The 27,139-nt window shown below is 39.3% G+C and overlaps 1 protein-coding gene and 1 long non-coding RNA gene across 4 annotated transcripts; one reads left to right on the top strand and one right to left on the bottom strand.

The window, feature by feature from the left end:
- LOC136282679 (uncharacterized) lies at positions 1-4,850 on the top strand. The gene is made up of 3 exons (XR_010718349.1): positions 1-116; positions 3,405-3,493; positions 4,718-4,850. It is a non-coding gene; the product is annotated as an uncharacterized lncRNA (long non-coding RNA).
- On the bottom strand, positions 3,706-27,139 carry LOC131771934 (mucin-like protein). Of its 3 annotated transcripts, XM_059087803.2 has the most exons (34): positions 27,001-27,139; positions 26,816-26,899; positions 23,576-23,962; positions 22,782-23,156; positions 21,418-21,789; positions 19,823-20,320; positions 19,497-19,556; positions 18,902-19,011; positions 18,220-18,308; positions 17,318-17,514; positions 16,619-16,789; positions 16,148-16,318; positions 15,748-15,918; positions 15,203-15,373; positions 14,407-14,577; positions 14,118-14,254; positions 13,482-13,856; positions 13,108-13,208; positions 12,629-12,718; positions 11,804-12,315; positions 11,262-11,480; positions 10,310-10,642; positions 9,501-9,755; positions 9,045-9,241; positions 8,556-8,895; positions 8,005-8,127; positions 7,615-7,737; positions 7,297-7,419; positions 6,878-7,000; positions 6,453-6,581; positions 5,821-5,954; positions 5,530-5,639; positions 4,767-5,117; positions 3,706-4,421 (listed from the first exon to the last, which is right to left on the bottom strand). In XM_059087803.2, exons 2-34 carry the CDS (start codon positions 26,886-26,888, stop codon positions 4,298-4,300), a joined length of 6,915 nt encoding a protein of 2,304 aa, XP_058943786.2. In that variant the 5' UTR covers positions 26,889-26,899; positions 27,001-27,139; the 3' UTR covers positions 3,706-4,297. The 3 variants fall into 3 exon arrangements, with proteins under 3 accessions (XP_058943786.2, XP_066026459.1, XP_066026460.1); XM_066170362.1 differs by having other exon boundaries at positions 26,816-27,092; XM_066170363.1 differs by lacking the exons at positions 3,706-4,421; positions 4,767-5,117 and having other exon boundaries at positions 5,526-5,639; positions 26,816-27,092.

The following is a 27,139-nucleotide window of genomic DNA, read 5'->3' as shown; positions in this document are numbered from 1 at the left end:
GTGTTCAGCAAGTGAATAGCAGCGATTAATAGTAAATGCGTCGTAAATGACTCAGCTGAAGAAAGACTTGAAGATAAAAGCTAAGGGTTCCCTTCTTTCAGCGCCGCTCATTCTTCGTAAGTATATATGAAAGATCAAAATTTCAGTTTCATTGAAGTTAACCGCCATATTCTGCGGCCATAAAAATTGTATTGCCTTGTTTGGCATCCAACTAAACTATTATTATCGTTATTACAGTCCTTGCTACTCTTGTCATTATACTTATTATTGGTGTATCATTACTATTGCTTTTATTGTCATTGTTTATGTTTTAACTGCATCGTATCGAAAAACACATTGTATGTTATGTATCGAGTGCTCCATGGTTTTAAGATTTATCGAAAGCTTTTTGAGTTACACTACCATGGCAATAAACAGCCCTGTAAACTCATCTTTGTCGAGACGTTTTTCAAGAGATATGGCATCGAGTTAAATAATAATGAGAGTTCCAGCGACTGCAAACGACTATTAACACTGCTGTAACCGTTAGTAATACAAACTACTGGCTTAAAGACTGTTGACGAAAGGCTAGTGAATGCACACAATGAGTTTAGACAGTCACTATTTGAATTCAGTGACCGCTGTTCCGATAAAAACAACGCAGTGACTTGACCTGTTTCAAAGCGCTAAATATAAAACACATGCTAAAGAACATTTAGAGACGGGAAAAAATTGTGCACAGCACAATGCAACAAAAAAAGTGAAACTTCCAAAAGTCAAAGTTACCTACTACAGAAAGAAGAATTTTTTTATATTTCAGGAGTTACACTATCGTAAACAGAGCAACTTCCACAAATTATAAATAATTATTTGAATGAATTATATTTATGATAAAACTGCATTTTGTAACTCAGGACTTTTCGTTGCAGGTATCTTTAGACTAAAAAGAATAATGAGAAGGAGCTAGCAAAGATACATTGCATAAATTTGAACACTATATTCATTACAGCAGCTTAGAGAGCGACCAGGATCTTAGAGACGTCATTGATAACATTTTGCAAATGTTGTTCTTATTTTTAGCACAAGGTATTCGTGAAATAATAACACTTAAAAAAACTAAAAAGATACATTTTCTTCAATGATTTACCAATTCTTTGATATTTCACGATCATGACATTGCATAAATGGGAACACCATATTTATGACAACAGCGTAGAGAGCTTCAAGTATCTTAGACACGTCATTGATAACACTTTGCAAATGTTGTTCTTATTTTTAGCAAAAGGTATTCGTTAAATGATATCGTCAGTTACTAAACACTTGAAACAAATTAAAAAAAAACAAGCCGCGCTGGCTTAAAATAGTGCGGTGTTGACGTGTGAGTTTAAAGCAATTCATTATTAGAAATTTGCTCCGTGATTGGTCGAAACTTGCGTCATCCTTACAGCCAATCATATGCAAATCAGTTAGGCCTTTTCCCATCTGCTCAGTGACGTTTTTCTGCCCGTGAGGTAGTAAATATCAAATTCATTCCTCTTCCTTCGCTCAGAATTTTTATGTCTTTGTTTTTTGTCCTTTGTGATTTGATTTTGTTTTCGCAACACTAAACCGACACTCATTTCATTTCAACATTTCTTGTCAGACCACTAAGGAAAACGTACTAAAGAGCAAAAAAATTTCATTCTAGGAAAGTGGAATTTTTTATGATGAATGTTTTATGTAAACGTATATCACTGGTCATTTCTAAAGCAAATGATATTTTTCCTTCTTTAACGAATACCAACCTTTATATGCCGCCTGGAGTCTCTTAGAATTTATTTCATAGTTGTGTCTTAGTTGTTTGGCGCCTGAAACAATTAGAGCAGAGCCTGTGTTCAGTTTGTTTTTAATTGCAATTATTGATAAAAGTTGAGAACTTGAAAATTATTCCTTGAGAGCTGATTATGACAAGAACGGAAGCAGCTCACTTGGAAAGTTGAAAACAAACTTTAAAATACCATATCAAGTTATGGAAAAAACTGTGCCCAAATTTGAATTTTTTCATTTAAATGTCCCTTGAAAGACTTCTCTTCAATTTTGGATCAGTTTAGATTGCAATGAACGAAATTTTTACATTTCCCAAATCGACCATTAACTAATTAGGTCGGATTTCCTACCGGTAAGAATTAAGTGTTTTTAAATTTTTGCCAAAATGATATTGCTTAGATCGTCGTTTATTAAAATGTAATGGTCCTCGCTGTGTCTGCTGATCGTAATTACATCATAAATGAGGCATTTATTCGGTTTCCAGTGAATAGTCTCATTTTTAATGTACCTTAACCTGAATCTTGACAAGAGGTAAAATGAAAAGTTGATACCTTTACACAAAAATTTTCTAAGGGGCAAAACACTTTTCACGATAATGATATCACTTCAATATAATACGTCTACAAAATACAGGTTCCTGACCGGATAATTTTTCTTTAATGGGAATATCCCTACGTGACGATCATATGATCAAAGCATGCGCACGTTGCAAAATTTGCTCCCACGGTCACCACGCTGCATGGTCACTACACTGGTAAGTCTCCCTTGTTGATACTTTTGCTCACCGTTTTTCGATAGTGGGTCATTCTAGCAAATATACAAAACTAGTCATGTCTTAATTTAAATAAATTTAAAATCATTTTTTTGACTACGTAAACCAGAACACAAACACTTAAAGAGCTAAAAAAAGACGTTCATTAAACTTAAATCATACGAGCTAAAACGAACCTTAAGACAATACTATTGTGAACCACTGAGATTGTTCAGTTCTCACGGTATTCTTTGGCGTCGCTATGCATCCGGCGGTAAGTGACCACGATGTAATCATCTAACCAATTAATTTAATATCAAATAAGGTAAACTGACCTCAGCAGACGAGGTTTACAGTACACTAAAAAAACAGTTGGCAGTAAATGTCACAATCCATTCAGGTCAAGACAGGCATCTTACCGCTTCACCTAATTGCTGTAGCTGGCACTTCAGGAACGAGTATCTGGCAAAATGAGCCAACCACCTTACCACTTGCGAGCGCTTGGTAGCGTATACTAATCTGAGTTAATGTTTATTGATAATGAGTCTTCGAACTGAATACTTTTATTAACGATTTTTCTTGTTCTGAAGATCTTTCTTCCGATAAAAGATCATCATAAATTGTATTTCGAGAGCCTTTCCCATAATGAATAACTAACGATCAGAACCTTTGAAGTAATACCAAAAAAAAAATTCACATCGTCACCTGAATTTTAAGATAAGAAGGTAAGCAGAGACGTGACGGCTTAGAGACTAGCTACATCGAGGGATTGCGCGCCGGGCAGTTTGCGCTCCACTACTAGCCGAGGCGATGCACGGAGCGTTTGAACAGCATAGATAAATCTTACAATGACTTCCTCTCCTCTCAGGTGTGTAAATGGATGATAGGGAATAATCTGGAAAAATGTGACGATAGACTGCTGTTGTAACCTGCCATAGCTGAGCATCTCATATACAGGTGAAGTAACAATATTCTCATTTGCTGAATAGTATTGAAGGCGGGATAAGTCCTGGTGAATTTATGTGGGCCATTGGGCTCCTGAGAGAACTTTACCCGCATATGCACACTCTTCCAATATCTCAGGATTTCCCCGAGCACAGAGTTGCTTCGGCTGGAATGACAGATTTGCTGATTTAATTGTTGGTCATAACTTTCGCGTTCATTCTGGATAAGGACAATTTCAATTGTATTTATTCGTACACTACAATTCACAAAAGTTGCGTAGTATGTAACCAACTCTGTAGAAATGCATGCATTGAGATATACCGTTGTTTTAGTGGTGGCCTCCGTTCTAATTTTCATCTAAGGCTTATTTATTGTTGATGAATTAAGTATTTCTGTGATTACATTTGTCTATCAATAGCTCTTATGCACGATCACGTCAATTCAAGAAATCCCCCCTCCCCCCCAAAGCTTCGTTTGCTTTAAAATCTCCATGAACCTTTACCGATCGGCTTTGTTTTAAGGAGTATTTTTATTTTAGTGTCTTGGTAACACTTTCCCATCAAAATTCACTAGTTGGTACCTTGAAAGCGAGGCTTGGGGGAGAAATTAGGTTTTCCGACGTAAATAGGCAAAGGGTCTAGTCCTATGTTTTATCTTATTTCGATTAGATATGAATGTCTTATGTTTCACATTTTAGTTTCACAATCACTCTGTAAATTACCAGTGACTGTTGTTACTGTTGTAAAATCACGCTAAATTGTGTAAAAAGGTAACTGGCATTAATCCTTGCATTGTCATCGTAAATTGTGACAAGTTCTACAGTTCAGTGACTTGATTTGGTAATCCGAACACAGTGCCCTCGTGGCTCCCAGCCCATTGCTGCAGAATGAATTCAGATTTCCTTTCACGTTTATTCAGCTGCCTGGAGGCTCGTCTCCGTCTTAGAGAAGACAAAAAGTAAAATTACAAAAAAAAAAAGGTTACGATTTCAATTATAAGTTAAGAACTGATAAGAGCTGATAAGTTCAGTACAGGAGATAAAAAAAAAGAAAAAAAAACAAAGAATGAATCGTTTGTCTGGAAGTGATAAAAAAATTGTCTCTCTTTCCCAAGAGTGGCTATTGTAAGTTAAATAATCTTGTCGAAAGAGCAATTTGGCGTCTAAATATTCAATAGGCTGCCTTGTGCAACCAGTCGATATTTGTATAAGAAACAGGTCACCTTTCATCTCTCCAGGGATAGCACAGAAGGAAGAATTACTAACACTCAAATACAGCCGCATTACCTGCAAGCAACGACGCTCCCTATTATCACAAAAACGATTGCAGCTAATGATGCACCACCAATTATGATCCATTTCATATGTGACGCAATTATCCGGGACTCACGAGCGGGCGGACTTGCTTCATCTGCATCAAATGCCCGGATGTTGTAAACTTCTTTATTAATTCTGGCTGACAGTCTGGCTGATGACGTTTTGAGAGCCTGCAAGAGTGCAGCCTTGGTCATGAGGTAGCTTTCTTGATTTTTGGAATGAAGAATGACGTAGAAAGCTATGACTAAATCAGCTTGCTCTTGTTGTGGATAATGTTTCAACACATGAACAGTTGTGGCTAGGATTTCTGTTGTGATCGACCTGCAGTTTATTAAATCAATGAACAAATATGTTAGTAACTATTAAGGAAATAATGCCACAGTTTTTTTTCACACATTCTCAGGGATATTAAGTTTTAATCCCATTAACATGTTTTCACCAAATACTTTGCACATTTTTATTATGTGTTGTTGCTTATTCGTTCTTAGTTGGTAATTCCTTCTCGTAACAAAAAAATTCATCTAGATTCTATCATCTTTTGGTCTACTGTAGTATGAAGACTTTTGAACTGTGTAAGGAAGAATTCCTAAAGAACACAGAATCACAGAAATCAGTAATCTTTTCTTAACGATCAATTCTTGATTTTGTCACTCATTAAGATTTAACCTTCTTTCTTTCGCCAGGTAAAGAACACCGGCCTCGTTCATGCGATTGCGGCCAATCAGTGCCTTACCTTTTACTCAGTTTAGAATGAAGGCAGTTTTCGTTCTCATTCTCTTGACAATACTCGACCACAACCTGGGCAACGATATCTTCAAACAACTGAGAAATTCCATCTTCCCACTGTAATTTGTACAAAGGTAAGTTACTCCTAAATAGTAAGGAATTAAGGAAAAGTTCTGCCTTCTCCTTATTCATTAAACTAATTTTGTCCTGAAGCACCTTAAAAAAATTTTAAAACAATTATATGACAATAGCACTAAAAACGAGTCACGATTACACCAGATGAAAGATTTGGCTTTACCTCCGATATATCTGTATTTCTTATTGTCATAACAACAGCATTATTAGAGGCATCCTCTGGGACCCGATCAGTTGTGCTAGGTTTCGTGGCTGGGCTTTCTGTGAAAAGTGGTTCCCCTGTGGTTAGATAGATTTCTGAAAAAAGAAATAAAATGGTCGTTTAAACGATAATATGTTAAGCAACTGTTTGCAAATTACTCATTGGGGCATATGATCAAAGAATTCCACCACAGAAGTATAATCTCTCACGATGCGGTCACTGCGTATGCAGATCGTGACATTTCGACAGCATACTGCTGGTCTTCTTCAGTCGATAACCAGCATTATGCAGTTGAAGCGTCGTGACCCACGTCCACAGCGACCACATCATGAAAAAAATGATTATTACTTCTCTTTTGAAAGTGTTATTTACCACAATGACGAACCACAACGTATTTTACGATAAAAAAATTCCAAGTCACTTTTAAAATTTTCTTTTTATGAATTTGCTAGAGCGCAATTCGCCATTCAGTGGGGCAATTTTTGTACAACGTAACCTTTCCTGCTTAGAGCTTCTATGGAGTGTAAAGGGAGACAAATTTTCTATTTTTAAAACTCGGTTTACAATACGAAAAATAATAAATAAAGGCCAACCTCTGCAAGTGTTGTTCACACGTTGGTATCCCTGCTGACATTCACAATAGAATGATCCTATGGTGTTAATACAAAACTCCAAGGAATTAGCGCAGTACACCACATCTATCAAACCACATTCGTCGATATCTGAAAAGGAAAAAAGACATATATCAGAGAATTGTGTATTATATTCTGTAGCTATGATTGGTTTTACCAAATTCTTCTACCAAGCAAACTTAATAAGTAGGGAAATAGAAGAAGAAATGTGTAAATGAATAAATAAGTAAATACATAAATAGAGATCAGAAGTGGCCATCCACGGATTGATTCTTAATCCATTGATTTTAGATCGAAAGATGGATTTCCATTTCCTTCCCCACTCCCCACTCCCCACTCCCCCCTCCCACTCCCTTCACTCCACCGCCAAAAGAGAGGATATTTACCACTGCACGTCATGTAGTCTGAGTCCAGGTTGTAACCCGCATCACAAGAGCAAGTGTAACTCCCCACATTGTTGTGACAGTTTTGTGAACATCGGTGTCTATGTGTGCTACACTCATCAATATCTGGAACGACAAAATGCATTAGGTGAAGAAATAATGGAGATAATTTATTAATACAGATTTGACAATGGAATGAAATCCTATCGGTCATCTTGAAAGCGTTCCCCACAGGGTCGCTAACTTTCTGATTTCATGGAGAAAATAAAACCCCTAAGTAAAACGGTCTTTAGATGAAAAATCAGTGGCCAATTTGAGACGGTCAGCAACATTTCCTTAAGAATTTCAGCAGCATCAAGCTCGTGGTCTTGTTAGGGACTAGATACTATTCCAATGGAAATGTTGTTAGTTTAAACAATTACCAGTGCATGTTTGATTGTCTTCTTTGAGTTGATAACCCTTGTGACACGAACACTTTGGCTGTCCTTGTTCCTCCACACAAACCTGCTGGCAGCCTGCTTTCGAAACATTACAGCTTGCCATTGCTGGGAAGCAAAAAAATTCAGAGTAAGTTATACAAGATCCTAGCTTTATTCAAATGGAACCAGAAATCAGAAACTAAGATATTTTTTCAAGCTTTCTTTATATGATTGGTGTTCATCTTTATAGATTAAGAGGAAGGTATATACGAGTCAAATCGACTTTATTCAGTGGACCAAAATCACATGTGTGGTACTTACGTATACACGCTGTATTATCAGCCTGGTCGATCTGGAATCCCTCGAAGCAAGAGCAGTTCCGCCCACCGGGATAGTTAGTACATCGCTGCATACAGTCATTGGCTTCCATGCACTCATTGATATCTGATGGAATGATAATATTTTTTATCTTATATAAATGTCTCTTGAGCCTGGGCGATAGCAACCTCGATGGTACATTATTTGTTATAGTTAGTTGCCAATTTAAAGCTTTGTTTTGTTGAGGGAGATGAAGCTGTCAAAATTAGCCCTATATGGCATGTCCAGATGCAAGAATGCAGAGTTTCGATTGCACAACCGAACATTAACAAATAAGGTTCTAAAATCGAGCGATTGATCAAAAACCGAGGTTCCCCCACTGACGTCACGTACCATTACAACTGACGCCGTCTTTGTCGAGTGTATATCCTGGATAGCATTTGCACACATATGAACCCGGAGTATTAATGCATGATTGGCTGCACCTGCTCACGTGATCCACACACTCGTCATTATCTGTTGAGGGAAACAAAAAGTGTCGGGTTGAGGACTGAAAGACGTGCTTCTCGGTCTCAAAGAAGAAGGCCGTATTTTTATGATGACTACAGTACCAATTTTGGTGCAATTTTTAAAAAGTTACAAACTGACAACGGAATTGTTCACTAGTAGATAAGCACACGATCTCGAGTGTTTGTTAATTGTAATTTTACTCTTCGTGGCGAGTAGAAAATAATTCCGATCATCCTGTTTTCGTCTTAAATATTTTTGGCGTCGAATAGCATGATCTAGGTGTATGAGGAATCATGAGCGATCTTTATGTATTCAAAACGAACGGTTTCACAAAAAGTTTGTATTAAGGAAATGAAAATTAATCTTCATTTTTAGAGGTATTTCCGCGACAAACACATGTTAAGAGCTAGTTAAGAATATTTCTTTAAACGTACCGATGCAGTAAGCTCCATCACCATGGTAACCGCTTGGACATGGACCACACGTGTATCCATTTTTATCGATAGATAACGGAACATTAGTGCAGACAACTCCAGGAAAACAGGGATCATTGAACTCTACGCAAGCGTCAACATCACTTTCACAAAACTTTCCTGTGAGTCCTGCGGGACAGGCGCATGATAAAACGATGAATCTTACACCGCTGTCCAGCTGCCGCTGAACATCGTCGTCCTCCACACAATTGCCGCCATTTTGGCACGGGCAAAGTCGAATCAGAGGGCGGAGCTCTGATGACGAGTTACTGCTGTCAGTAACGATAAACACAGGCTCTACCTGTCCATGATGAAAAAAGAAAAATTAGATAGGCTATCGAACCATGAACTAATTGTTTTTTCTTAGTGTGGTGTTCCATTTAGAAGAGGAACGAGTTTACATAAAACTACTAGATTACGCGCAAGTTTGATTTTTAGAACACTACATACCTTCTTTACGGATGTAGGCCGCCATCGAACGACCAGACCCAGCGAGGTATTCGAGACGACTTCCATGTCTGGGAAAAATTTGACGGTAAACACAAACGAGTCGCTGATGTTGTGGCGAGCTGTGATGTTCAACTCAACTGTTTCGTTCAGAGTAGCGTTTATAACTTGTGGTCCTTCAATTTGTGGTGGGAAAGTTTCTGTGATGAAATCACGAGAGAATTGTCAAAAGCAAGTCTTGTTAAAGTCTTAATCGAGCAAGAGCAAGGTAGTTTTTCAGGTGGGGAAATAAACAAAATATCATAACGACTAAACTTTGAAACTAAGAGCAGGAGTTCTTGCAAAATCTTGACTGTATGGAAATCTTGAATGTCCCACCTAGGCTGACGCACTCTTCATCAAATGCATGAGGCCAATCTTTTGTAAGGACTGGTTGTTCCGAAATGGTGCGCTACTTACCCAGCCTGTTGTTTGCTTGAATATTATTTTCCTCCAGCTTTTTTGTTGACATTCCAAAAGAACAGTTAACAGTCACGGCTGCATCAAATAAACATAGGATGTTGTTGCCACAGACACTCTCTGCCTGTCGTCTGAAGGAATCATTTGTCCATGTGATGTTGTCAATGAACATTGGCACGTAGCTGAGATCTATGAAGGTCGCAGGGCTTTCGTGAGCTTGGTATGTAAACAGCGATTGGGAGGCGTTTATTTGCCCTGCAAGATGGAATTCATGAAAATAATAATCAGACATTATCCGGCAAACAGGTGATGTGAATAAACAATCTATAAGTTATGTTCTTTCAGTTCCTCTTGACCGATATGGAAGGAGATGAGGCTGGTAATTAAATCAAGGCAGTTTAAGTGTGTAAGGTTCTGTAACACCAAGCAAGTTCTTCTGGCAACTTGGTGTCAAGGCTATGTTTTGTTGGTTAATGTGAGACATAAAAAACGTCAATCCATACTCTTCTCAATTGTAGGACAAATTGCATACAAGGATTCTAACTTTAGAACGATGACCGGGGTCCGATCTTGTAACAAACAGAAACTATCTAATAGCCAATCCCCTCCTGCCTGTTATTTGTCATGCGATCTTATCATGGTGTGACGCATAATTTTTTCGCAGGAGCGGAAAGAACACAGAAATAGCTACCATCGGAGTTGATTTTCTCCATTTTAACGCGAATTTCCTGGAAACTACATATAAAATTTACTAAGTTGAACTGTGCGCGTCGTTGCACCGTATTTTAAATTTATCCTGGAGAACTTACATTTTAACCCGAAGTCGTAGTGTATTTGTTGGGGTGTCGCATCAGCTGATAGCACTGTGCCGTAAGGAGTCGTGAAATCATCTGAAGGATCATCATTCCACGTCCCCAAGAGTCCCTTAGTGCGGTTCACAAACCTGACCGGCCCATTGAATGTGGTGGCTAAGGCGTCCGAAATCCGGGAGAAGGTGATTGAGATCCCGGATGGAAAGACAGCTGAGACTGAGTCAGAAGTCCCTCTGATCAGCGTAATATTTGAGTCTTGAATCAGCGTTCCAAACTCTGAAATAGCTTGGATATTTTGCTGGTTTCCTGCCGCGAAAACCTCAAGGTCACCTGAAATAGGCATAAAACGATAACTCAAATCAAAGTACAAATGAATTTGGACATAAATAGAGCAAACATAAACCATTTCGATCATTTACTCTTCCCAACACTTTTTGACATTTGTTTTGATAACCTATGGTCTGGTTATTCCTCATTAGTTTTCAGCTTAAGCTCATTAATTTTTTTTTGAAGGGAAAACCTATTGTATTAATAATGTTGAGTTGCTATAGAAATGTTCTTCATATTTGGAAATTACATAAACGGGGTTGTGTGTGGCTAATTTGTTTCCTTTTACTAAAGTATGTTAAAAATAAACTTAGCTGGATACCCATTGCGGCACGACCGGCAACAGCAAGCAAAAAGCAATTCACAGTGGACAGAACTGATGGATCGAAACTGGCCGATCACAATGATATATGCTCCTTGAAGCTTACAGCCAATGGCCTCACAGCAAAGTTGGCCAATCAGATCTCACGAACCAGACTTACAATACTCGTTTGACGAACAACTCTTTAAGTAAAATATGATAACGGCTTCCGCTCAAGCTGTTGAAATAGCAGTCCCTTTACAGGATTGACCTTTGCAAATGATCAGACTACAAGACTAAAAGCAATACAAATCAGATTACCTTGGCTATTTATTCGCCCTTCCACTACAGCCGTGTTGGCTTCCTTAGCAGCTGCTGCTGAAAACACTGTTCCCAATCCCCTACCGCTGGTCTTCTTGGTGCGTGCCTGCAGCTCAAATCCCACGTTGTCAATGGTAATCATCGTATATTCACCAAGGCCATTGAATGTGTAGATTTTGTTATCCAGAGTGACAAAATGAGGATCTCCCCATATAAGGGCTGTGGAGATATATAGAGAACACAACAAATGAATATACGATGTGGTTTGTTTTTTTACCAGCCAAGAGTCCATCATGAAACTGCAAATAACTACTTGATCTGGTAGATAAATTGTTAGCACTTTAGGCTTCACGACGTCATAATCTACTTCAGTATCTACGCCAAGAGATGAAAAGTCTCATTGTCCAACCAAATTGCTTGTGCTTACCTGATACTCGATGAATCCATCATTATGAAGTTTTAGTTTTCGGCAGTGAAAATTTGCAATGTAGTATGAGTGGAACCGGAATGCGTTCTTGCAAAGGACAATATAAAAGGCTCACCTTCTCGCCTGCTGCTGTAACGGGAACAAGTATCTGAGGGTCGCAACTCATAGTATCGAGCGCACAGGGACGCATTACAGCAGTATCCGTGCGCTTCTAAGTCTGTGATGATCGGAAGGCCGCGTATCCCAATTAAAAACGGATTGCCCCCCTCTGTTGGCCCGATGGAAAGAACGTTTCCACTTCCAGGGATTTCCGTGTAGCAGCACTGCTGTGCCCAGCGGCTTGTTGGACTAGGCACCGAGTATGCACACGTCGTCAGTTTACTACGACCTGCGATCTTTTGGTTGTAATCCACGTAAAAGTTTTTATCTGCTACAGCTTGGTCCAATGTGCATGGACATGGCCGTACCGCAGGCACTTGGATATTCGCCTGCTGCTGGATCCATGTATAACATTTCTTGGCTGGCAAGTCTAGGAAAGGATTCACATCCAAACGGAAAAACCATACTCCCCTTTGGTTTGTATTTCCAAGGCGCTCATCTACCATGTCAGCTTCCACAGTACCTGACCTGATGTCATCAGAAAAACACCATCAAAGTTCATTTCTTTTAATTGATTGATTGATTGATTGATTGATTGATTGAAACCCTAACTGGCTGACTGACCAAAGCACGGAAGTGGGGACGTACAAACGGACGTACGGGCATCCTGCGGCTTCGAAACACTTCAGGAAGCACTGATCTTTTTATTGCTCAAACTTCGGAAAGTGCTTCTCACCAACGTTTATATGACTTTGTTCTTTTTCATATCTAAATTTCTAAATACGCATTACACTGTTCGCGAGTTTTGAAAAAAAAAAAGGTTCTGAAATCTTTTTCTCACCCAGGTATATTGAAGAAGCGCAGATTTCCTTGGTCTCCTGCGTTATATCCCATCACAGGAAGCCCACTTTGATTCTGGGAAAATAAACGGCTGAAAATAAAAATGAGACGAATTCATTTCAAACATCTTATGCACCTTTTTCATCAGATTCAAGGCAGCAAACAATGGTCACGCGGGAAACTTGGTGGTGTCCTGAAGGGCAATGCATTGGAATCCAGGTTGAGAAGTCTTCGTTTCGCCAAGATACTTTTCTCTCTCTACTCAGGGGTAGAAATGGGTGACAGCAAACTTTCAGAAAACTTTATGAAATGTTGAGAGGCATCATAGTCAAGGAGCAAACAAGGGAAAACAGACAAACTAAACAAGACGAGAAATTTGATATAGAATATAGGAGATATGAGTTTTTTTTTCTCAGCTGGGATTTTTGTACAAAGGAGAAAAAAGATGAATCATATGGCGACAGCAAAAAATTGGCTTACCTTCCTGTGGAGGATGCCCACTGAATTCCATTTTCTGCATAATTATACAAAGTGAAGGAATGCTGCCCATCGGTGGCAAGTACGAGCTGGAACGTGTTCGTCTGAAAACGCAAAATAAGAATACAGCAGCTGGGATGATTTTATATCTGGAGGTTAATCATTCAGTTGGGTATGACAAAATACCATAACACTCCTGAATTGTCTTTGAAATCAAATTATTGTCATTGAATAGAAACGCATCTTGGGTGACACATACTGCAGTTTTGTCGTGATTATAAAATAGGTTTGCAGGTTTATCTGAATTTGTCAATGCCAGTTACGTCGAGTAACAGAGAAAGATTACATTTACACTTTATGAATGAAACACTTCTTACCAGGTTAACTGTTGGATAGGTACTGGGATACAGTCGTTCCCAGGTCACCTTCAACACCCAGCTCGCGTTAAAATTTGGAATGCTGGGACTTGTTTGATATTTCTGTACGTCTTTGTTGACTCGGTCAAAGATCTCTCTTGCATGGTTAGATGATACATCACCCAAAATGTTCTTACTGTAGATTTGGTAGAATAACTGAGACGCCTGGCTCATATCGGAGATTTGAAAAGGATAGTGACTGATAGAGCTCCAGAATGGCGCTAAGATAAAATACCGCTGAAATCTGTTAGAACCAGAGGCTCGGATTCCTGGAAACAGTTCGGGCCAGTTGATCACGGTTCGGGTAATGAAGCGTAACAATCCATTTCGACAAATCTGTTGGTAAGAATAAAAATTATAATGAATAGTTTTGCTCCCAGCCTCACTTTCTTTATCCACTTGAAATATTTCAGGAGCGTTATGAAAGCCATGTGTGAACATTGCTGACCTCCTCTAGAAAACGACGCAAAATGGAAGAAGTTTGCATTTCTTTTTTTAAACATTAACATACTAAGCGACAACAGCATATGATATTAAGGTAAAGTTTTCCTCAGCAAATAAATCTTAACAAAGAAAAAAAAGTTCCACACCACTTACAGCAACTTTGTTGTGCTGCTTGACGAAGAATGGCAATCCCTGACCAGGAATGTTAACCTGTTGGCAGTAAGATCCGAACAGATTAAACGACGGCAGTTTTGTGTCACCAACGAGGCTTCCATACGGATACAATCGAGCTGCAGGTACACAATAGAAAGAAAACAAGAATCAGAGAAGTATTTTTTTCAGTGGTAGGTTAAAAGCCAGACACTTCTCGTGGGAGGCGTGGTGGCCAGATATCCCTCATGGGAAGTGCCGTAGCCTAGCCAATTAGATTTGTGAAACTTACGGGCACACGGCTCAATGAAACAGTCTCTAGTCTCATTACTCGGACCCACGCAGTCACGGCCACCATTGGATGGTGGCGGATTGATGCAGGACCGGTACCGAGTTTGAGATCCATTTCCGCAAGTCTCATTGCAGGGTCCCCATATTGTCCATTCAGTGTAATTTCCGTCAACTGAAAAAGTCAATGACATGAACAAATCAATTTATTCATGAATGCTTTGGAGTGGTATCCTCAACATGAGGACTTGTTTGTTGTGCATCATGGCTTTAAAAACAGAACAAAAGAAACCATGTAACGTTTTTTTTCTCATGCTCTACTCGGAATTTAGATCGTTTGCAATTGACTGCGATCCCCGATGTACACTGACCTCATATCATTCGCGAGATAAACCATAAAAAATTAACTTAAGTCCTGCAGGCCATTACACAAGCATTGCACGATAAAATTTCAGCTTTAAAATATGAAGCAGAGATAAGAAATCTTTAGCACTGGTATGCTCGTTTTCAACTCCTCCGAATTCAAGAAAGCGTAACGATGACTTGCTTGCGAGACTTAGTGAAACGTCATAACGGAGGTAACTCGTAACATTTATTGGGAAGCTAAGACTATATGACTGAAAGTCTGGCGATTGTGAAATTGTTACCAGAATGATAATTTTTGGTTCACAGATTTAAATTCCCTTATTGCGAAAAAGTTTCAGTTTTCCAATCCCTTAATTTCTTTCTCCGTCCTGAAAGTCCCACCAACAACTTGAGCTTGCAACAATTTGTAGAAATGAATTCAGTCCGAAATGTACCTGGGCATGGTACTTCGTAGCATTCTCTCGATTCATTTCTCGGCCCCATGCAATCTTGTCCACCATAAGCCGGTGAGGGATTGGTACAGTTCCGCACGCGAATCTGAGTACCATTTCCGCAAGTCTTACTGCATCTGCCCCAGTCTCCCCACTCGGTGAAATTTCCATCAACTGAAAGAGGCCAAGAATTATATTGTGAAAAATTGAAATCATCTGTAAAAGTCTGACTTGAAGTAGCAAGTTACAATCCTTCTTTTTTTCTATCCGTTTCAATTGGAGAAGAATGTTTTAAGGCGACACGAAAAAACAACTAGATTATACCTCAAGCCAGACGTGTGGCTTCTCCGGAGAGAGTGGATTTAAATACCGTCGCAGCCTCAATTTTTACAGGTTTGTTTTTCTCTCATTTCCAAAATTGAAAGTTACCTGTTAGGTTCGTTTCCCTAATCAACAATGTAAATGTTACCAATTATAATGATCAGTCGCAAGCAAAAGGTTTTTGTTCTCGACTTATAAGGAAATATGACTGAAATTCACATGTCAACCTGGACATGGTCCATCAAAGCAATCTCGAGTCTCGTTCCGAGGTCCTTCGCAGTCTCTTCCTCCGTTTTGTGGAGGAGGATTGGTACAGTTTCTGTAACGACTCTGGGTTCCATTTCCACAAGTCAGGCTGCAGGAAGTCCAAGGTGACCACTCCGTGAAGTTGCCGTCAACTGAAGAGAGTCAAGATCAGATTAAATTTAACCGAAGTACAACGGGAGGTCAGGATCTTTTCTTTCCGGCTGCTCAAATTTAGTTTTTAAAAATATTTTAGCTACCAATTGGTCTATAGAAACGTGGGAAAAGCACAATTTACTTTTGTGGTAAATAAGATAAAAACAGTTATCTACTGGCCCTGTTTTTGCATAGAAGGAAGACATCAATTGAAACATTCCTTCTTACCCACACAAAATGTTAGTTCACATTCCCTGGTCTCCATCCTGGACCCAATGCAGTCTCGGCCACCATGAGACGGAGGAGGATCGGTACAGCTTCTGTAACGTATCTGTACTCCTCGACCGCACGTTAAAGAACACGCACTCCAGTTCTCCCATTCACTGAAGTTACCATTGACTGGTCGTTGAACAAAATAATATCAGTAAAAACAAGTTTGCACTAATGGACCAACTTTTTCTTTACAAAAGCAACTTCGAACCCTCAGTGGCCTTAACAACTCTTAGTGTTAACGCATAAAAACTATGATTTCATTGTCCTACTATCAATATTAAATCTTATTCGCTCATTAAAATTGCATTACACTTAGTTTTTGTTAGAATAAACCCAGGATAATCGAGCAATAGCTTCTGATAAACGAGGACACATTCGGCAAAGGACATATTTTAAACCTCTTTATCTTTTAAACGCACCCTTTACCTGGGCAAGATGTCAAGTTGCATGGCCGTGTCTCGTTCCTAGGTCCCTCGCAATCTTGGCCATTGTTGATCGGTGGTGGATTTGTGCAGTTCCTGAATCGTATCTGAGTTCCAGGCCCACAAGACGTGCTGCATTGACCCCAAGGACCCCAGTTTGTAAAGTTTCCATCGGCTGCATATAAAGCATGAAAAAATCTTTGAACGAAGGAATGTGTCTCTCTAAATCTGAACAACTTAAAATAATTTAGGCTAAAAATTTCTTAAATTGTTCAAGCAAGAAATGACCTAGAATATCATACTGCTGTACACAACAACCGACGGAAGAAAGAAAAACAATTATGACAAAAGCAAGAGCAGCAACAGTACAAGGACAAAGTTTTACACATTGCCTAAATTTTGACGCTTTGAACTCGAAATGTGCTTTCAAAGAAAAACACCTCCCCTCTCAGAGCCCGCAATTCTTTAAGTCAGCGTCATGTATGGAAGATTATCATGAACATTACCGTATGTATTTAAAGTATGCGACACAATATGTGTTGTGTAGATAAGAATTCCCCATACATGACATACCCAGGTAAGTCAGAACCATAACCGCTGACCTCAAGATTCGCAAGGTCCAGCAAGAAGAACGTGGAGAGATGATTCTAATACAAGAGCCATGAATGACGGAAAATGTAATCTGGATCAAGAGTTTGCGTACCTGTAAATTCTACTCCCAGAACTTCGCTTATGTTTTGAGCAAAATTTTCGAATATCGCGTAAAGGACTTCTCTGTCTATCGTAACGTGCTGATTTACACCAGCCTTCAGACGTACGTAGAATCTTAGCTCTAGGGGGCTGTTTACAACTGGAAATCCAGGAAGTATGTTTATGAGATCCACGTCAGACGGTAAAGAACTGGTGGTAGAATATACGAAATTAAATAGAGATTTCCATTTCAGAAAGCAAATGGCGATGATAAAGAATATTTTACAATGCACCTTAACGAAAAAAAAGGGGTAATCGGATAAGTGTAGAGGCTTTGGATCAATGTCAGTATCTGGGCAACTGTACACCTTCCCTCTTCCCCCTTCCCCAACCCAACAACAGTCGACTGATAACAAGTTAGGTTTAATGTTATGTCAGCGGAGGAGTAGGCGTGTAGTTGCTTAGATACTGACAATGATATCCGAGGTTTTCAAGGCAAAACATAATCGGAGGCAAAAGAGGGGGGGGGGGCGCAAGTGGTTCCAAATTATTTTGAGGCCGGTGTGAAAACGGTCTGCACAGAGGAGCATGACTCTTTGTCGTAAGTTTGTGTCGGTGACACCCCCCTTCCCTCACCACAACCTTTTTACTACCTCGCCCTCTTCCAAAATTGATTTTAAGCCTCCCGCTGTCCCATCAAAATTCAGTCGCATTTATCAATGTCACTGATTGTCGAGACAGGACCGAATTTGACACCTGAAGGCACAGCTGACTTTGACTGTCTCATTCCTCTATTATATTTACCCTTAATTTTATATTAGTAAACGTTAGCATTTGAACTTGCTAGAGACCAGAGAACACATCAAATTTCACTTGACAATCAACTAAGATTGGTGAAAACTCATATTTACTTACCGGTTGGCACATATTCCCATCTGAGCATTGCAAAAGTCAGTGACAAAATTGGCAAGTAGTAGTCTAAATTCATCTTCTCTTCGGCACCACTGCAATGATATTTGCAAAGTGAACGACTGATATTTCGTTTTGCCATATTAAATAATACTGTAAAGAACCTCCCCTGAAGGGAAACGCCTAAGCAGACGCCACCACACACCAAAGACTCTCCGTAGAAATGCAATTTTGATTTAGGACCACAGTTTGCGCTTTGTGAATCATGGCGCCCATCATTAATTGTCTCGTAAAGAAAACATATCTCATCAAATTTAAGAGAATGAGATATATTTTGAAACGCAAAAGCCATGATACTTAAGCTGTCTTTCTCTTGTCTTCACCAGTTAAATGATCTCCCAGGCATGAGCTGTAAGAGATCGACCTGGTTAAATATCGATGCAAGCTAAGTCCCCATCAACCCTTTACACCCTAACATCAGTAAAGGTATTCTCCATACCGCTCTCTATACATTGCTCTAAGGTGCTGACAAGGAGAACTTGTGTAACAATCAACAACTTCTTTAGCTGCTGATAATTTCTTTATTCTCATGACCTTACTGCATGGTTGAGGGGTGATGTTGTAAGGAGAAATTAGATGCTAATCACTCGAAGGGTTTGGTGTGGAAGGTGAAACAAACTTGACAAACCTCTTGAAGAGTAACATTCAAAATAACTATGGAAATAGTATTGTTGATCTCCTCCTGGTTGGGTGTCCTGCGGTTTGGTAAACTACAGGCTGGTGTTGTTGGTAATGGCACTACAGAAGATCGTGGGAGAATGTGGAAAATGAAGTTAAAATCTCCATTGTTACTCAGTATTGACGTGAAGATAAATGCTACGCAAGGAAAAAACACTAAGGGCTTAACAGGCTTCATCTTGGAAAGTGGTAGTATTACTGAAAATTAAACCTTTGTACATGTTCTGCGTAATGTGGTTCTCTCTCATTTCCAATTCCTTAATTCTTGGGCGAACGATCCATTCGTGTTTACCCGAATCCTTGAAAAGGGCATCTTAGTTTGTAGGAGTCTCCGTACCTGGAGAAGCTCCTAAATTACATGCCCGTGTCTCGTTACTAAGTCCCTAGCAGTCTTGTCCACCATTGATCGGTGGTGGATTGGTACAGTTCTAAATCGCATCTGAGTACCAGGCCCTTTGCCAGAGCGAATGATTCACTCTGACTCTGACGGTGGCCAATTTACGTTATTAACTCAGATGATAATACTCTATTACCCTCTGTGTTACCTGAAGTTGAATTTGGATTGCCAGTGGTTGTAGATGGAAGTGCTGTTGTAGTCGGTGGCTCTGTTGAAATAGGATGTGAAAAACATCTTGTGAAAATCATATTATGAAAAAAAAACCTGAGATACTGCATGCCATCTTGCAAGTCATTCCTTCACAAGTTCAATGGATAAAAGTACTTTTAGAGCAAAAAAGGCTAAGTAACCAGTGAAACAAGTTTACGAGTGACACGGTAAACTCTAAAATGCATGAATGGTGGTGTGTTTGGTTTGAATTATGTATGTTATTGGCAAAGACTTTGTCTTCGCATTCGAGGACAATTCACAAACCTGTCGGCCTCAGGCGTGGCACATTTCTAGCAAATCTTCCTGTATTTCCTCGTGGGCTATACCGAGCTACAAAATAATGGTATCCATCGCTGGAAGCCACCGCCATACCCAGCTCAGATGTACTTCTCCAAATCAGCTGTGTAAAATGCAGCCACGGTTCAGATGAGTTGATGGGCGCGCCCGTGTCGAAATTGTAGTTTGAAATCTCATTATACCATTCTGTCACAATCTGACTGCAGAGGACACAGGATGTTTGCCTTGAATTGCTACAAATGGGTTGTGACGGGGCGGTGAAAACAAAGCCAAGGTTTTCTCCAAGATTTTTGCTGTCTAAGACGTCGACCTCATGAAGTAGAGATCGGTTCTGTAAAAGAAACTGGGACCAGTTCCGTGCCCCTTCAGCAAGTTCTGTATTCCAAGTTAAAGGCCCAACAGCTGCATGCAATAATCGAAAATTATTGTGCGTGTCCAGACAATCTTGCTCAAAGAAGGACAAGCCTGCCAATCAGAGAATTTAGCGCATTTTACCTACAGAACGAATACTCTTTTCAAGATTCGGCGATTGTCAGTAAGTCGTAAACGCCACTTCATTTTTTGTCTTTGGTAGGACACATGGTGGAACTAATCCTGACGGGGGCTATACCCTTTTAAGTCATATCTTTTAGAGAGCCGTTGTCTGTGTCAAAACGGAGTTGAAGCCAGTATCTATTTTTTTTATACCGATGGTAGATATGAGGGACACAAGCACAACGGAAATTTACGGAGGAGGAGTCGGTGGGAAAGTCTGGCTTGAAAGCCTGAGGAAAGTACGCACTTTAAGTCGAGATTTATTCTGCTAGTCCTAGTTTCCCCATCAGACCGTGCGAAACTTGGGAATGACTCTTAACCATCTTTGCAAAGTAATTTCACCATTGTACATACAACGAACGCTCTGATTAATTGAAATATCGACTGGAATTATGTTGTACCATTGCATTCTGATGATTTCATGGTGTAACAGGAGTATGGAATGTTGCTATTCGTTGCTGATGACCAATTAGTGAGAAAGCCGAAATTTAGTAAGGGTTCACTTTAACTCGTGCAGTGTAACGACACCATTCCATAAGCAGAGCTCGCGTCATATAACCAATGCAAAATTACTTAAAATATATCAATTTAAATTTATCTTGTTTTTCACTATACTTTGATGACCTTCAGACACGACATATTAGCTTAATAACAAGGTACTAGAGCCTTAATTTGTGTTAACTACGCACAATTACTTTCAGATATACCAGTAACTAAGGGACTGGTAATTCAAACGAAGTCTAACCAAGACTCCACAGTTTTAGAAAAATCAATGAACTTAGAGAAATCTGCCTTAGTCGTGAAAGGGAAATGTTAAATACGTTTTCTTTCAAAAGAAGGCGAGAGTAACTCAGCGTGATCGTGGCGAGCGGCGGAAGTCTGTCGGTCTTTTAAAAATAAAAAAGTATCAATAACATGCAAGTCGGGGCATAGTCGGAGGCTTAACGCGTCATGACCAATTTCGCGAAAGAAAAATGTTTGATGATTATAAAAGAGGATATTCTGAATAAACTTCACAGGGTACTCACCACCGGTCGTTGTGGATTCATATTTTGCTTCAAATCCACGATCAACTGTTTGTCCAGGGTGGAACATCACAAACATTTGGTTTCCACTCGACAACTGAGTCTCATTCCAAGACGACCCCTGGCAAAATCGCCCCAGCAAAGGCGAACTTGTTGACCCACCATCATAAAGCTCCACATAAGAACAAGAATCCGAACAATGATTGGCTGAACACTCACTTAAGACAAAATCAGTAAAAGTAAACTTTACAATTTTGTCAGCTGGCGCGGTAATGTTCCAGGTACAATTTCTGGACGCAGTGTAGTTACTCTTTGGGTAGTTTGTGCTGCTTATTTTCCCGCTGCCTGAGAGAGGAATTGCTTCCTTGGGACAAACTGTAATCAATGAAAAAGGAGCATGTGAGTGTGGGAGAATAAGTCTAGGATGTTCCGGGCGTTCAGTTGGTAGAACGCAGTGCCATATTGAACAGCGCGAGAGTGGCAGAGGAGTGAAAAAACGAGGGAGGGGTGGGTCATGTTGTGAAATCAACTTCTTCATTTCCCGACCAAACCCAAACCTCACTCTCTTTTTCATTACGCCGCTACTATTGTACCCTTGGCTATTTCGTTCTGTTTTACTAACTAAAACGATTGGAACAGGCCAGAATAAACATGGATTCGTGACAGATATATGATTTCTTTCACGGATGCCGTCAAAATGTACATGGTAAGAACAAAAGAGTTGTACACGAAGCGCTGCCAAATGTCATTGATGACCACAGTGTGACATCATCTGGTATCTCTTCCTAAACAGACGCGCGGCAACGTGGAATCTGATTGTTTCATATAAGATGAAGAAACAAATTGTTGTAAATGGTGAAGTCATTTATGCCTCTGTTCTCCAATAGGTGATAAATAACAACCAATCAAAATGCTTATCAAATGCTTATGACCAATGGTCAAAATCTATACAGACCAAAACGGCTCAAAACCATACTATTTAGGCTGATACATTCCAATGTGGCTTTTATAAGGGAGTAGCCCCAAGGCAAGAACATGAATATTTGAAACTCAATACGGTGACCAATTTACATTATCAACTCAGTTGATAAAACCAAATTATCTTGTTATACTCCTCGAACGACGGAGCATCACAATTTCTTTGGAAGCTTACCACCTTATTCAATTAAGGTTGGCATGGCTCCCCAGTACATCACTGCTTACACTATTTATCAGAGATGTTCGCATTCACCCTGAGTTAATAACAGAGAGAACTTCCACTCTTATTAACTAAGCTCCTTATCTTTACTTGTATGGGTGAATTTATTGCTTGTAACATATTCTCTCAGCGAACCCTGAGATCTCATGAAGTTGTTCTCTCCACTTACTTGGAGGACTGTAGTTCAACAGCTTGTAAGTTGCCTCAAATCCGTCAAAATCCATGTTTGCATCATCAGACACAAACAGCACCCTCAAGCTTTCGTGCAATGAATAAAATTTTACAGGAGTTTTCCTTGGTGTACCACATAGTTTTCCAGGCAGCACTTCATCACTGAAGCTATTCTGAACTTCCATATAATCACACGAGCAAGCAGTGCCATCACAACGTTGAAGATTATAGTCTGGTATTGTCAGCTCAACACGGTATCCTTGTTTCCCTATAATCTTCCAGCTACATGTCTGGTTGAATGGATAGTTTCTTGGATTAAAGGGAGAGGAGAAAGAACCTGATGTTTCACTGAGGATCATATCTGTTGGGCACACTAAAAAAAGACTGCCAGCTTTAGTAAAATGCATCTTACTTACTGTAAAAAACTTAATTTACTGAGAAAAATCTTAACAAAGCTTCTTTCTCTTCGAAAACCGTTCTAGTTTTGATGAGGGTTACAGCCCATTGTGGTCAACTGGATGATTTCGAATACCACCTACAGCTTCTTTTCCGTATGTTGACGGTTTTATACTTTAATCAATATAACGATTGTGAAATATAGCAGCTTGTGTTCGCGTAAAAGGCTTGACTATATGCAATTTTTTTTCTGCAGACTATAGCTGTTCAAAGATTGCTTACTTTATCATTTGCATGATATACTCAACAAAATTCTCGCTCAGTTTAATAGGGGTACATGCTCAGTACACTTCTATACTTCCGGTTAATCAATTACCGTAAAAGAAAAGCTCTTACGTGAATCTCCATCTATCGCTTCAAAGGTTGCATTGAACCCTTTGTTTACAGGGCCGGTGCGAGATTCAAATCTCACTTGAATGAAATTTCCCTCGGAGTACACAGGAGGGGGAAGCTTTTGACCACAGATCTTAAAGTCGTTAGGATTTCCCCCATGAGAGGCAACGTTTGTGATAAAGACTCGGGCACTATCTGCTGCCGCTCCAGCACAGTCATCGTTTTCACCTGCTACCAGGGTAAAGTTCAAGAAGGTCAGTTTGATGATTTTCCCGCTGGGTACCGTGATATTCCAGGTACAAATCCTGTTTGCGTCATAGTTGTTGGGAAAATTGGGGCTGGAAATGTGACCACTAGTAGCATTAATAGACTCTCCAGGAGGGCTGCAGGCTGAAAAAAAGTTATCTTTTAGTTACTCTTTTGGTTTCTTACTCTGAGCTTATTTTTAACTTGTTAATATCTCATATTTTCTGAGCCGCCTAAACGCCTGCTTAAACTGATCTGAGTCAAACTGATTAAATTTTTATGTGTGAGACATCAATTCTTGCAAGATTTTAGGCTGAGCCATGACATTCAGCGAAAATAATGGCAAATGCAGACAATATTTGCAGTCAAAAAATAAAACAACAGAAGGTTTAAGAACTTTCTAGAAGTGTTTTCTTGAAAAAACAGATAAACAATTTTTACTTCTCAAGAACTATCAGGCAGTCACGCTACAAATACCATTTCTGCGTGGAATTTGTTGATGGTGCAAAGTGGAAAAAAATGTTCAAGTCTTATTTTCTGGAAACATGGCGCAGTTAATGAATTTTATGGGTCTATTGATATTTCCTCTCAAATGAGGGGGGCAGAGTTTCCCGTCATCTACGGTCTCGAAAAGCCAAAGTTGTTACTCACGGGAACTTGTACGTCAACAAGCACGCGACATGTGACTTTAAATCTCCTCTCCTGTTACAGTTTCCTTATTGCGAACTGTGCGATAATGATAATAAACAATCAAATTATAGACTAATGAATTTTATTGTTCTGTATAAAAGCCCTATTTGCTGATTTTAGCAAATCTCCAAAGTAGTAAACGACAGAAGAGAGAAACGCTACTATTTTCCTATCGATTTTCGCCTACATGCATCTCTCTAAACGTGGAATTTTCCATTCCTACGAGAAATCTTGAAAGTTTTTCACTTTTTTTAGCTTTCTTGGTCAATCGTCTCGTACAAAGAGCTAAAAAATGTAGGTTTGTATGGTCAAGTGACCACTGAGAGAAAGAATTGCGTGACAGGTGTAGTTGAGAGAAACTTGTCACAGTCGCAGATTTTAAAAGGCATCCAAGACAAAAATACGTTAGTGCCCAAAGATTTTTTTGATGATTTTCAGAGACGAAATGATGGATTATAAAGGGGAATTAAAATTAGTGTTGTAGCTTTCTGGCAAGGGGAGATAATTGACCTCAAAGTTGTCAGATATTTGGATGAATCGAAAAGTCTAAAAACACAGTCATTTATTTGCCTCTGTTGATTGACAAGCCGTCAATCAAATTGACTGATACTAGCGTCGGACGTTTACTGTATTAATATGTGTGCAAACTCTCAGAGTAATTGGCTAAATACCATCGCAGTGAGAGCTTCATACATTTTACCTATTTTGAAGCGATTTCCTCGGTGATAACCAAGAAAATCGGGGATGGTCTATCTCCCCCCGGAAATAACCAAAACAGAAACCAGTTTGTCGTTTTGAGTTTGGGGTAGATCCTTCAAACTGGCAAAGTTTCATTGAAATCGGTAGGATGACATGTAGCACGACCTTCAGGTGCTCTCGTGGACACACTCTTAAAATTTCGAGAGTCACCCTGTTTCCGTAAAAAATTGAAAGTGGCCGGGATAACAAGGTCGCCGTAATTAATTAGAGGTGATATTTTTTGGGCTATGGCTCTGATTACATGATGAAGATTGCAATAGAGAAAATTTCTACAATGAAAGAGTAAGACACTGACATATAATGGCTAATAATATGTGTGTTGTCTCGGATGGACCCGCGAAAGAGTTTAACGCCTGTTCATTAACACAAAGACTTATTTTTTCGACATTTAAATAGCTCAGAAATAGATGAACGTATCGCCACCTTCTTTGAGTTGTACTCTAGCTAAAGGGAATGTTTGTGGTGCTGTCGCCAGATCAAGTAGGGTCAAGGCCGTTTCGCGTTAAAAGCCCGAACAATTTGAAACAGATGATCTATTTCTGTTTATAAAGGAGATTTTTTTGAAAGATTGAGGTGTCTACTAAACCAGAGACACAACGGTATTAAGTTCAGTGAGTCAATATCTCAAATGCTAGACGAAAAAACGTTTCATCTGAAACCAATCATATTCAAGTCATCACGCATGCAATAGACGTCAAAGCAGAGAAACTGAAAATTCTCTCACCAGGACACGATCTTAATTAAGAAGATAAAACTTTGACGACCTTCCAAGCAAAGTCGTTGAAAACTCTTGTACATTATTTCACTTGAAAATACTCTTCAAAAGCAATTTTAAGAAGTTGACGAAAAGCAATATAGCGGAAGGGAAATAATGCATCAATATGATGGTTTTCAAACAACATTTTTTTATGTGAAATTTCAACATGCGCCCTCCGATAAAATTTTCTTATTAATTTGCTCGGTCAAAACACACCAAAGCCCTTCAGGAATTAAAACTTAGTATTAACTGTTGAACACCAGTTCTAGGTGGAACAACTTCTTTTCAGGGCGAGACAACAACTTGATAGGAAGTAAACTGATCCGTGCCAAGAGGTAAACAGAAGCATATCAGCACTTCCCAGCACAGATAGAATGTACATGACCACATGCAGCTTAAAAAGAGACTTTTCACAAATCTAAATCATAGATTTTTTTAAGAAATTTGATTCTATGATCAAAGGAGTTGAATTCCTGAACAGAATTTACTAAAAATCTTTTCAAGGTGACTGGTTTCGCAAGCAAGTCTTGTCTGTTTCTTTCTGCTCTCTACAATCACAAAGCAATTATTTTTCGACCAGCATTTTAGATATAGTAAAACCGACGAAATCAAAGGAGAACTTTGAGTGCTCATCCTCTAGTTATTGAGACTAACGTGTCTCGAAATCTCTCGATAGTGAAACCTATGTTCCATCACGGTATTTAATATCTATGATTTTTCTTCAAGGCAAAGATATCACAACCGTTCTTCTAACACATAAAAATTTCATCAATGCTCACCAATTTACTTACCAATTTGACCCACAGAACTCCTAAACAAAAATGTGAACAGTAGTAAGGCTACTCTCAACAAACTTGACGCCATCTCACGTAAAGCTTTTAAAAATGACGAATAATAAAATTGAATGAGTTCAAGTCTTCAAAGAATTTTTCGTCGGGCTTGGAACATCGGTCCTTTTCACTAAACCAATTCAAACCTTTTGACCAAAGAGCGACCGAGGTTGTTTAGGCAAACAATGTCATGATGTAATTTTTCTGGATTGAGCTTCTGGGAAGTGATGGTTCTGGACAACAAGTACTTTATCAAAAACACCCTATCATATGCATACATTGAAA

This window comes from Pocillopora verrucosa, chromosome 7 (assembly GCF_036669915.1).
Source record: "Pocillopora verrucosa isolate sample1 chromosome 7, ASM3666991v2, whole genome shotgun sequence".
Lineage (NCBI taxonomy): Eukaryota > Metazoa > Cnidaria > Anthozoa > Scleractinia > Pocilloporidae > Pocillopora > Pocillopora verrucosa.
This window is presented reverse-complemented; position numbering and strand designations above follow the sequence as displayed.